At 38.6% G+C, this 12,047-nt stretch overlaps 1 protein-coding gene across 1 annotated transcript in view; it reads left to right on the top strand.

Annotated features, from left to right (window-relative positions):
- Nucleotides 1–12,047, top strand: part of TMEM131 (transmembrane protein 131) — an 89,214-nt gene that overhangs the window by 64,509 nt on the left and 12,658 nt on the right. Inside the window, exons 25-31 of the mRNA XM_072351370.1 lie at nucleotides 153–219; nucleotides 1,185–1,336; nucleotides 1,953–2,095; nucleotides 3,185–3,371; nucleotides 4,174–4,359; nucleotides 7,255–7,413; nucleotides 7,799–8,397. Of these exons, the coding sequence (XP_072207471.1) occupies nucleotides 153–219; nucleotides 1,185–1,336; nucleotides 1,953–2,095; nucleotides 3,185–3,371; nucleotides 4,174–4,359; nucleotides 7,255–7,413; nucleotides 7,799–8,397 (1,493 nt within the window). The remainder of the gene's footprint in view (nucleotides 1–152; nucleotides 220–1,184; nucleotides 1,337–1,952; nucleotides 2,096–3,184; nucleotides 3,372–4,173; nucleotides 4,360–7,254; nucleotides 7,414–7,798; nucleotides 8,398–12,047) is intronic.

Genomic DNA, 12,047 nt, shown 5'->3' on the forward strand with positions numbered 1-12,047 from the left:
AAAATTATGAGGAAAGGAAAGTGATCCACTCAGCTGTGTGCTGTTTGAGTCCTTCTCTAAGTTCTTGATTTGTGCTAAAGTCTGCAATAAGTGCAGATAGGTTGTTTTCATCATGAATGGAGGGGAAAAAAAACATTCTGTGTTTATTCCAGGTTTAATTTGAGTAAGCCAACGGATTTCAATCTGAGTACTTTAGAATTCCAGGTCTTCAGAAATTGTGTAAGTATTCCATTGCATTCTTTAGATACAGTTTTAATATTAAAGAAGAGTTCAGTCATGCATGTATTACGTTTTAAGGGATAGGGGTCAAAAAATATGATGCTTCTGTTGGATAATACTGGGGAAGTAGGAAAGTATTTTAAATTTCAACAGTTACATTATAATTTTTCACTGTAGGTTTATGTTACAATAGAAATGCACAAGTTGCAGAAAACCTGTATTGATGCAGTTTTATTCATTCTCTTGCTGATACTGAGGATTGCTTTATCAGTGTTGTGGTTTGTAGCTCTAAAGTTAGCAAAGTACTGAATTTTCCATTGCTTTGATCTTTATTTAAAACCTTTTTGGTAAGTTTTGTGTGCAGGCTTAACTATGCATGTTTTCAGATAGAGCATATCACATTCTGATCAATTCCTTTTCACATCCAATATATGTACTCTTTCCCTCCATTTACAATTAGTTTTAGATTAGCAATTTGATGCTTGCATTGCATCTAAAAGGAAACTAGACAAAATGCACTTTTCTTCAGTAGGCCTTCTATCTTAATTTGTTTTTTTTCTTCCCCCTTTTTCCTTTTTTACTCTGGAAAACCAGTGTATATATGTTTCTGTAGGAGTAGAAAAAGCTGCATAATGACTTAATGCTAATTTAGTGTTAAAGATATACATTTAAAAACTTCAGAATTTCTTTTTGTATTAGAGCTTTATAAGTCCACATGTGTATAGCTTAGCTTTGTTCCGTCTTGCTGTGTTTCTTCTGCTTGTCAGATAATTAACTTATAAATAGGGAATTTATTGTGCTAGAAGACTGTTTCTGGCTAAAACAACCCAATGAAACATGCTGTTAATTTGTTCTTGTAGAAGCTTTTCTACAATGCAAGCAGTTTGCCAGTTTCTGTTCTATGTAATATATGTTAAAAATTGCTATTTTTGAAAGTATTGCTTTGTTTTCTTTGTTCTGTTAAGGTCCAACCACTGCAGAGCACTGTTGGACTTACCAAAAGCCTGGCTCGTCATTCAGTTCTAAGCCTAATGTTAAAACCTGGGGAAAGAAAGTCAGTCAAAGTAAAATTCTCTCCAGTTCTTAACAAAACTGTTTCATCGTTAATTGTTATCAGGTATGGAAGATATTTCTGCAATGAGTTTGAATTGCTGATGTATCTCTATTTATGTATATGGTTATGCTTGCTGTCTGTCAGAAACTCACTTTTACAAGGGTAATTACAGAATCATGTGTCAGAAGAAACCACAATTAACTTTTAAGATAAATCTGTTTTCCAGTACTTAAGCAGTATTCGGTACATATTTGCTAATATAAACATATAATCCTTATACTTGGACTTATTTCCTTAAATACACACTGTACTGCTTTGAATGTAGGGTATCTAGTTACGGATACCATTTCTAAGATAAAGCTGCTATTTCAGTCATGCCTGTAAAGAGCTCTGTATGCATAAATATTTACTTTTTCTGTCATGTGATACATTAATATGATGATGAAATATAAACTATATCTAGTTCATCCTTATTACTGGCATGCTCTGTTGAGCTTTCTTAGGCTTTAGTCTTGTAAGCATTCTGTCTATGACAACTGGTGCTACTTCCTTCTGTACTTTGGAATTATCTGGGCTGGTATATAACTTCATATTCTGTAGATAAGCTTGCGGGAACAATAAACTGCATAATCCTTTCATGAATATTCCCAAACCACTCTCTTCTATTTTTTTAATACAGAAATAATTTGACTGTAATAGATGCCATAATGGTACAAGGACAGGGAACGACTGAGAGCTTGAAGGTTGCAGGCAAACCTCCTGGTCTTGGAAGTTCTTTACGCTTTAAAATCACAGAAGCACTATTAAAAGACTGTTCAGAAAGTGAGTACTTTGTGAACTGCTGTTCTGAAGAGAAAATAAGGGACATTTTAAGCATACAACTTAAAACATGTATGGGGGGGAAACATTTTTTCCCTATTCTAGTGTGTCAGAGTTTTTTTGTTTGTTTAAATGTATTAATGTTGCGTATTAATTTAGGCAGAAAAGGATATATTTAATCTTTAAATTTTAATATGAAAATTAGGAAAACTGGAAGGTTCCTTGTCCAGTAGAATTCAAGATCTTGGAGGTGAAAATTTGAGCAATGTACTGGAATGAAGTATAATTCCTGAATGTAAGGGAAAAAAAAGGCATTGTGGTTTTGTAGTTTTGTGTTCTATTTTGTCCCCTGACACTCAAAATCTGCACAAGGCTAGGGGAAGAACAAAGGATATGTTCTTTGGAAAGTAAGCACAGGCAAATTCTATTCCGGGGTCAGAGGCTTTCTGCTCCTTGCCGCAGGCTTGTTCTGAGAGGAGGGCGAGAGGATAGCTGTATTTCTAAAAGGACTGGCAAAAGCAATTTAGTTTTTATCTGGTATTAAAATTTGCATTATGAATTAGCAGATTTCCATATGCACTGCATTATTTACTGAGTGTTTTTGGTTGTCTTTTTTTCAGGAATGAGTAAGAAAATTTCAAATAAAGCTTAGTCATTACCTCGTTATATGTTGTGATTTAGCATTTGGGGTCTTTTTTTTTTTGCTAATGAAGCTTAACAATAGACCTTACCTTAAGGCACAAAAAGATAACTTTTCATTTTTCAAGTGCTGGGACTTGTAACTGAATACCACTGCGCCAAGTGGTGCATCACAGAACCTACATCTGAGATGATTTTTGTTAGGCAGTAGTGCTGTCAGACTTTGGGCTTTTCATTTCTTTCCCTGATGAGTTGGAGTGCTTTAGAACTGTGCAAGTGTACAACAGACTGAGAGCAGAAACCTGTTCCTGCAGGTTTTGTGAGGTTTCTGTGGGCCTTGTCAGCTCTTTTTCCTGATGTGTGATACTGACAGAGCTCCCTTCTGCTGTAGAAGATGTACGTAGCGAAGAGCATCATTTTAGCACAGCACTAATTAATTTCCTCTGTTTCCAGAAATGAAATACAAAGAACCAAATTTCACACTCAGAAGAACGTTTAAAGTGGAAAACACGGGGCAGCTGCAGATTAATGTGAAAACTATGGAAATCAGTGGCTATACATGCGAAGGATATGGATTTAAAGTAGTTAACTGTCAAGAGTTTGCACTAAGTGTCAATGCCTCTAAAGACATAGTCATATTGTAAGTGTTGTTTTTCTTTTATCTGAATAGAGCTGGACATCAGGAATTTGGTATAAATGATGGTATTTTCAGAGGCAGTGAATACTGGTTGAATTTTGAGGGTTTTTAATTAAGCTTTGAGGGTTTTTTTAAATACAGCCTAAAGCATAAAACTTCTCTCTTCTTGCAAACATTATTCTTTAAAAAAAAAAAGGTCTTTAAGTTTCTGTGACGAACTATAGTGTTATTTTTGTTACTGTCCAGTAAATGCAACTTAATGGATTGGTATAATGTTACAACACGGTTTTATATCCATTTCCTTCATTTGGTTTATGAATGCACATGAGATCTAGACTTATGTATATTTTTGGTGCATTGCAGTACATGCTAAAGAGCCCTTGGTGTAAGGATTAAAATCATAAAGAACAGCATTTTGGTCTTGAATATTTCGTCTGTTGCTTAAATGACAGCAATGGTTAAATTCTGCCCATTTTTATTGTAGGAGATCTCTGCACCAAAAATTACTCTTTGATGCTGCTTGGTTTAAACTCGGGTATTTGGAATACAGTATCTAAATAGTTCAGAAGGCGCTACTGTTATGCAAGAGGATGTACAAGACACTGCAGGCAGTGAAACTTCACTAGCATTTTTTTTTTGCAACAATCTCAGTTTGTGATGAAACAAATGTAGTGATGTTTTCAAAAAGCATGGCATTTTCACTTAAATGTAGCTCACATAAATGATCAGTTCCATTTCTTAGGTATAGCTGCTGTTTTCTTGCATGTGTGCGTGTGTATATCTACATGCTTTACTTTGTTTTCAGGTTTACACCAGATTTCACTGCTTCCAGAGTAATTCGTGAATTAAAACTCATCACAGCAGGAGGCTCTGAATTCATATTTATCTTGAATGCATCCCTTCCATATCATATGCTAGCAACATGTGCAGAAGCGTTACCCAGGCCCAACTGGGAATTGGCACTGTACATCCTTACCTCAGGAATAATGAGGTAATGTGTATTTTTTTTCTTATCAGTATATGTGTGTGAGGTACCTTTTCTTAAATATAGATTATAGAAAAAAGGCATGTTTACTCAATGCATGTTATATTTAGTGTAGTATGTGGTGTGGCAAAAGAACAGTTAATAAAAGCTGCTGGGGATTTAATGTGAACAGCTTTAGGCTGAAAAGTACTGGCTTTCTGCTTTAAATGAGGGCAGAATAGGGACTGTTAGGCAAGATCCTGTTAGCTCTGATAGTATGTGGATTTTTGACAATTGATTAAGTCAAACTTGAGTTAGGTATTAGCACTGTTAGCAGTGAATTCCTGTAGAGGTTGAAGCAGTGCTGCTTCTGCAGTGCTGTGCTTTAGAAAGATATGAGGCAGTGACTGAATGAGCTGAACAAATGCCTTAGATGAATTTAACTTGCTGCCACTTGTACATGGCAGACAACTGGTGATACTAATAATGGAATTTCTGAGAACCTGAAGGGCATTGTCTGTTACATTGAGCGCTCTGAGGTTATGTCGGAGTATATTGGTGCTGTTTTTTTTCCTCAAAGGGACTGGTTGAAATCTGAGTTGAAAGTTCCATTGTGTTTTCCTAGTCTAACCTGGGTATAGATCTATCTGTATTTTTTTGAAACCAGAGGTTATAAACAGTGCTTCCCTGCTCATCTCCTTGGGTGTAAGATGCTTTTCCTCACTACATTTATCTAGAGAAAACAATAGTATTAATGCTTAATCAGTAACAACAGATGTTTTACTTCTTGTGGTGGTGTGAAGCCTGTATTGCAGTGTGAGATGGATTGCTGCTGTAGATGCCTGTTATGGAAAAAGTGGCCTTCCTCTGCACTGCACATCTAAAGCATTATCCACTACATTCATAGCAAATGAAGCCTTGCATTTTTTTTTTGTTCTTTTTTCATATTCAGGTGCTGGCTTTTTGATTTTGCTTTACTGCATTGCATAAGTATTTAGTCAGGCTGTCTTTCTTTGTCAAGGGATTGATTAAAGAAATAGAGAAGTTTGCTTCTTTTTCTTTGGTTCTTTAGGATTTTGCTATGAATGCAGTATTTTGATCTTATTTTGTATTTCTTCTATATATCTACAAGAAATGTGCAAACTTAATTTCTTCTCTGTCTGTTGACAGAGTGAATAACAGTTCTAAGCTCATGTGTATCTTGCCTGAGTAACATTACATGTACTGTATCTGTTGATTGGACTTCACAAAACAACACCAATGCTAATCATTTCACTTCTTTTTTTTCTGCAAGTTGAAAACACTTCTCAGCAGCAAATTAGAGGAGTCCTAATGTGACCACCTCATTATATTCCAAGGACCAGGCACACAGACAGCCTCTAGCTTTCAGGGTATGCTAATATGGAGGTTTGCTTGTTGCCACCAACACACAGAATCACAGAATGACCTGGGTTGGAAGGGACCTCAAGGATCATGTAGTTCCAACCCCCCTGCCTAGCAGGGCCACCAAACATACGCCTTTACTAGATCAGGTTGCCCAGGGCCCCGTCCAACCTGGCCTTGAGCACCTCCAAGGACGGGGCATCCACAACCTCCCTGGGCGACCTGTTCCAGGGCCTAACCACTCTCCTAGTAAAGAACAGTTTGCTTTGGTAAAATGAGTATGGTTCTTCTGAGTGTGGCAGAGGAGAAGCCCTTGAGGTGACCATTTGTTGCATCTACTCCTGTGTCACATCAGTGGCACCAAAACTCTGTGTGTCCCCATCTCGAGTTTGTACAGCACTATAGAGATGCAGTAATCTTGTTGGTATCAATGTTACGATATTTTCAGATGTTGCTAATATAATTCCTAGTACTGATGGTGACACCTCATTCTTCACATCCCCAAAGCAGCTATATATCTGAGGGCCTAGTGCTCAAGGCAGGTGTTGTTCTCTTGACTAGGAGTTTGTGAAAGCTTGCCTGAAAACTTATCCTTTCTTTAACTTTTTTATTTCTTGTTAGCACCTCAGATGAAATTTATTTTGCCTACTTCCTGCTGTCTGATTATGAATCTGCTATCCGTTTTAATCCCTGGAAAGGGAAAAACTAGTGATAAGCAGCTAAAATCAGCTGAATTGGTCTCCAGAGCTGCTTGGATTTTTGCTGACAGTTAAAATATAAAAGATGATATCTAGACCAAATTCTTCTAGACAGCTTGAATTCAGCAAGTGGTATCTCATCATTTTCTGTGAAGATTTGGCTTATAAAAACCAGCAGTTGGATCTGGGAGGAAAACAGAAACTGAAATTGCTAATACAAAGTTAATTTTGCACAAACTTTCTATGGTAATAGGCAAGGCAGTCTTTAACCATCGATGTTATATCTCCTTCCCCTTGATTTCCCACCCGTGAAAAGATGAGAGCCATAGCACTATGCCGAATGTCTCTGCAGCGATTTTATTGCTTAATCAGAAATATAGTTCACTGCAGTGCATTATGTAAGTGGAGAACTCCTAAACACCACTGCAGATGCAATTGTAAAACTTGAAATAGCACTCCTTAATTTTAGTTCTCTGAACTGCAGTACAATTTGCTGTGGAGGATCTTTGGTTTTTGTATGGAACTGTACCAAGTCTGTGAGAGCTGGCGGCCTCCTGGATGCCTTTAAAGTATTTCAGTTCTATCTTCATTTTTTCATTTGGATTAAAATCAAGGACTTGGGGCCAGACCTGCTTCTCCAGCTTTGCTTCTCAGTTTTATTGCTCTGTATGTTATGTTAGATTTAGGTATTTTATGTTTCTTTTAGATAGAAATGTGAGTTGGGTGCAGTTTTCAGCTTTTCTGTATAAGATAAAAACTTTTTGTCGTGGATGATTGTATTCGTAAGCCTTAAAATGCTCAAATGTAGCAATATTTAACTGAGTGTCTCTCTTCTGTGCAGTGTACTCTTTCTCTTGGTAATTGGAACAGCCTATCTAGAAGCTCAAGGAATCTGGGAGCCATTTAGAAGACGCTTGTCTTTTGAGGCCTCAGGCCCACCCTTCGATATGGGAAGGCCACTTGATCTCAGGAGAATAGTTGGAATTTCATCTGATGGAAAGTATGTATGGGTTTGAGTTTGGTTTTTGTTTTCCCCTACCCCTCGCTTCCCCCTTTAGTTATAAGGCCAGTTAAAAAGTAATAGACTCTTTAGTGAATGAATAGATGTTCTCCCATGGATGAAAGATAATGAACTACAAAAACCAAACTTTGTGGTTGTGAGGAATATTTGTATTGTCAAAACAAACCCTGCTCATGTGTACAGAGAGCAAGTGTACAGGAAATAGTAAAAGCTTGTCAACAACAAACAAGTTTTAGGTATTTTTTTTAATTTATATGCCAAGAATATTGTAATTAAAGGTTTCCGTTGGATATAGTGTTTCTTTTCTTCAAGGAGAAGAGCTAAAACATTGCAAAGTATGTTTAAACACTCCTTGTTCTTCCAGCTTGAATGCACTTGGGTCAGATTCTAATCATGGTTCCTCCAGAGGGATCTATGGAGCAGGCAGTTCATCTTCACGATCCAGCGCAGCAAATCATAAACAATGCAGTGCAACAGCACACCTTCACAGCAATAGAAATGCACCTGATGTTGAAAACATCAAGTCCAAAAACAGTTCAAACATGCCTAATAATAGGACTTCAGCACAAGCAACTTCTGTGCAGTCAGTGAACAGAGCAAGCCCCTTTACCTTGGATTCAGGTGCCACAGCTCAGACACATGCCACAAGCAAAAGAACCAAGGGCACAAGGCAGAACCAGCAGACAACACAGCAGCAGACGACAGCTTTGGCAGAGCAGCCCCTCCAGCATCCCTCAGGATCCGGATCCCAGCAGCAAGAGCAACAGACTGAAAGCGCTTTGCCACAGCTACCACTTCTCAGCCCACCTCATGCCGAGTGTGCCAGCAGCAGGAGGCACAGCTCAGAGGATTCAGATCTCACTGGACTCATAGAAACCATGGAAAAAGACTTTGACCACCCAGAAACCCCTTCCCCGGATGTGTTTACAGAGCAACCCCCATCTCCACTAGCGAAAAATAAAGGTAATAAAATTCTGTTTTGTTTTTTTTTTTTTTAATGGATGATTCATTGTGTAAGCTGCACAACAAGATCTAATCAACTGTAAAGGTCATGTTTTCATAGTGTGGAAAGGGGTAGCTTCACAACTGTTTCCTACTCTTCTGTATCTGCTTGCATCTTGAACACGTTCTTTCTTTTATGGCAGTCAAATTCTCCATGCAGTGCCAGGTTATGATTCTTCCTGTGAAATCTTTGGAACATTTTGATGAAAGCAAATCTGAATATTTAGACTTCTTGCTCTCCAAAGAATTATTTTGATTGCAACTCTTTTGCCTTTGGATTAGCATCATTCACTCTGTCTTTTGTACTTGGAGCTGGGGGCTGAGAAAGGGAAGTTGTCCTAGTATATCATGAAATCTGAGAGAGGAAGAATTGTTTCGGAATGGAATTCTTCATGCTTACGCTTGAAGTTATTTTAGAAAATACTTTATGTCAGGTGGTCATCAAATTAGTATAAGTTGCCTTCATCTTTGTGTGAGGCTGGAGTTGAGTTTAAATTCCTTATGCATCTTTTCAGTTGATTAATGCTTTAAATAATTAATTGAGTTTCACACACTATGTGCATTCATTATGTCATTTACTTTCATTACTATGAAATCTTTGTTGGAGTAGAACTTGCTGATGATACAAAGCTGGGAGGACTGGCTGACACACTTAAAGGCTGTGCTGCCATTGAGTGAGACCTGGACAGACAGGAGAGCTGGGCAGAGAGGAATCTCATGAGGTTTGACAAAGTCAATTGCAGAGCATTGCACCTGGAGAGGAATAACTGCACGCACCAGTACAGGTTAGGGGCTGACTTGCTGGAAAGGAGCTCTCTAGAGAAGGATCTGGATGTCCTGCTGGGCAGTAGGTTGGCTCTGAGCTATCAGTGTGCCCATGTGGCCAAGGTCAGTGCGAAATCCTGGATGCGTTACAAAGAGCGTGACCATCAGGTTGGGGGAGGTTATCCTCCTCCTCTGTTCTGCCCTGGTGAGGCCACATCCGAAGAACTGTGTCCCATTCTGGGCTCCTCAGTTCAAGAAGAGTGGGGACCTTCTCGAGAGTCTAGAAGAAGCCTGTGAGGAAGATGAGTGGCTGGGAACATCTCCTTTGTGAGGAAAGGTTTAGAGACCTGGGGCTGTGGAGAAGAGAGGACAGAGAGAGGGACTCTTATCAATTGTTATAGATATGTAATGAGCAGGTGTTGAGAGCATGGCATCATGGTTCAGTGATCCTGGACAACAAGACAAGAGGCAATGAGCACAAACAGGGCTGTATGAAATTCCATCTGAACGTGAGGAAAAAAATATTTAAGGGTGACAAAGCACTGGAACAGGCTTGCCCAGAGAAGGAGTCTCCTTTGGAGACATTCAAGACCTACTTCTGCCTTTCCTGTGTGACTTGCTTTAGGGAACCTACAGTAGCAGTGGTTGGACTTGATCTCCAGAGGTCCCCTCCAGTGTTGATGATGCTGTGAGTCTGGGAGCTTCTTACCATGCTTTTTGTATTCACAACCTCAGTTGCATCCTACTTTCGTTCTTACAAATTTAATCTTGATGTGTTTATTTCTAAATGAATATTCACTTTTCCCTAGCAATGCTGTACAGAAACAGTACTGATACTGTTTTGCTTATTAGAGATGAAGTTAAGAAAAAGGTGGGAAGTAAGTTAATCATGAAATACCTGCATGATCATACATAGCAACAGAGGAAAGTTTCACAGTATTCAGTAATGAGCAGAAGACTTAAATGACTTGAGAATGGACGTGTTGTTGCATTTGGACTTTGAAATGATAGACTGAAGCCCCAATTTCTGGGGATCCTGTAAAAACATGCTACTTTATTTCTAGCTTCTGTTTATTTACTTATTTGGGCTGCTGATGGTAGTTTCCTTTTTCTTTTCCATTTATGCAGGGGGATGTGGTAGGAGGAGTTAATATTAAAGAATTAGAACCAGCTTGTTGGTATCAATTTCATAAAGGCGAAATGGCACTTCAGCAAATGACACATAACTGTATGTGGGTTCCATACTCAGTGTCTACATAAGTGAACAGTGTGGCACTGGAGCTCTGTATAGCAACATGGCTGGTCATGAGGATGCATCATCTCCATGGGGCAATTCTGAGAGGATTTACAGTGGGCTGATGTAGGCTGTGTACTTGAATGCCTGAGTAAGTTGGGAGTGCTTCTGGAGTGCATCTTTTGTAGTTCAGTCTGCAGAGGAAGTGATTCTTGCACTCCGAGACTGCTCTATGGTGTAGCTGCTGCACACTATGTGGGGATGGTGGAGTTTTGTTTCAGAAGCATATTTCTGATCAGATAATACGGTGTATCTATGTTAACCTTTTTGCTCCTATGGCAGTTTCTAGCAGCCTTTGTATTGGGATCTCATCTCAGCAAACAGCAGCTCCTAAGTGTTTGATAGACCCTGAAATACATTTGTCAGCCGTAATTAAATACATCTTCAGATCTGCACTTTCGTTATTTGTCTATCAGTTTGGTAGAGTTGATGAAAATAGGATAAAATACTTCAGTCTTTATCACTTATGTGGGTTCACTTTTTGATATGGCTTCCTGTTTTTTTTCCAACTTCTTGTTTGCAAATGCATTCAGATAGTTCACTTTTTTTCTTATTGTTAAAGAGACTTTGCATCATTAGTGGTTTGGTGTGGTGGTATCATGAATATTTAAATGCATTATTTATTGCACAGCATATAACGAATATTTTATTTTACTTTGCAGTCCAGATAGTTTTCTTGACTAATTTGCCTTCTCAGAGCAGATAATCATAAAGCTATTAATGTAGGCTTCTCTTTGGATCAGCTTTGTATAACTACAAGCATTATCTGTAATCTATAACTTGACTTTCAAAAGCTCAGGATATCAAGTAAAACTTGCCCATTTCCATTCACACTCTTTTAAATGTAAAACTTAAGAGGAAGTTCCATTATCTGTCCAGATCTGCACATGCACACTGATCTTTGTCTTTAGATAAACAGCTAGAGCTCTTTGCAGACACTTGCGAGAACAGTAGCTTCTGAATTAAAATTCTATGTCAGAATGTCTTCTGCCAGATTTCAGCCCTCGGTCTTCTTGTTTCATGTTCTTAATACTTAGTTCTTAGCAGAGTACTGCAGAGGCTACATTAGATCTATGTTAAACAGCTGCTTTGAGTTATATTTGTGTTTTAGGACAGCATGTTAAAGTCTCTTACAGTGGGGGTGGTGAGGTGCTGGTACAGGTTGAGGTGGTGGGTGCCCCATCCCTGGAGACCTCCAAGGTCAGGCTGGACAGGGCTCTAAGCACTTTGATTTACATGTAGGTGTCCCTGTTAATTGCAGGGGGCTTGGACTAGATGGCCTTTAAGGGTCTCCTACACCATTAGGTGTACAATCATACATACATTCTATGATTTTAGAGAAAATTTTCTAATGCTGAGCACTAAGCTGTTCAGCAGTCCTGAATGTAGACTAAAGGTGATGCAAATATTGGCATGAGGCCTTCTGAGGCAAAAATAGAACACCTCAGTAAGTGTGAGGCTGACCCCTAGAAAATTTATGTGCAGAGCTACTTGTATTTATGCTTGCATTTGCATTCGTGTTAAAAACAAACATTATATCTGCAGTGTTTTT

Source organism: Excalfactoria chinensis, chromosome 1 (genome assembly GCF_039878825.1).
Source record: "Excalfactoria chinensis isolate bCotChi1 chromosome 1, bCotChi1.hap2, whole genome shotgun sequence".
NCBI classification, from domain to species: Eukaryota; Metazoa; Chordata; class Aves; order Galliformes; family Phasianidae; genus Excalfactoria; species Excalfactoria chinensis.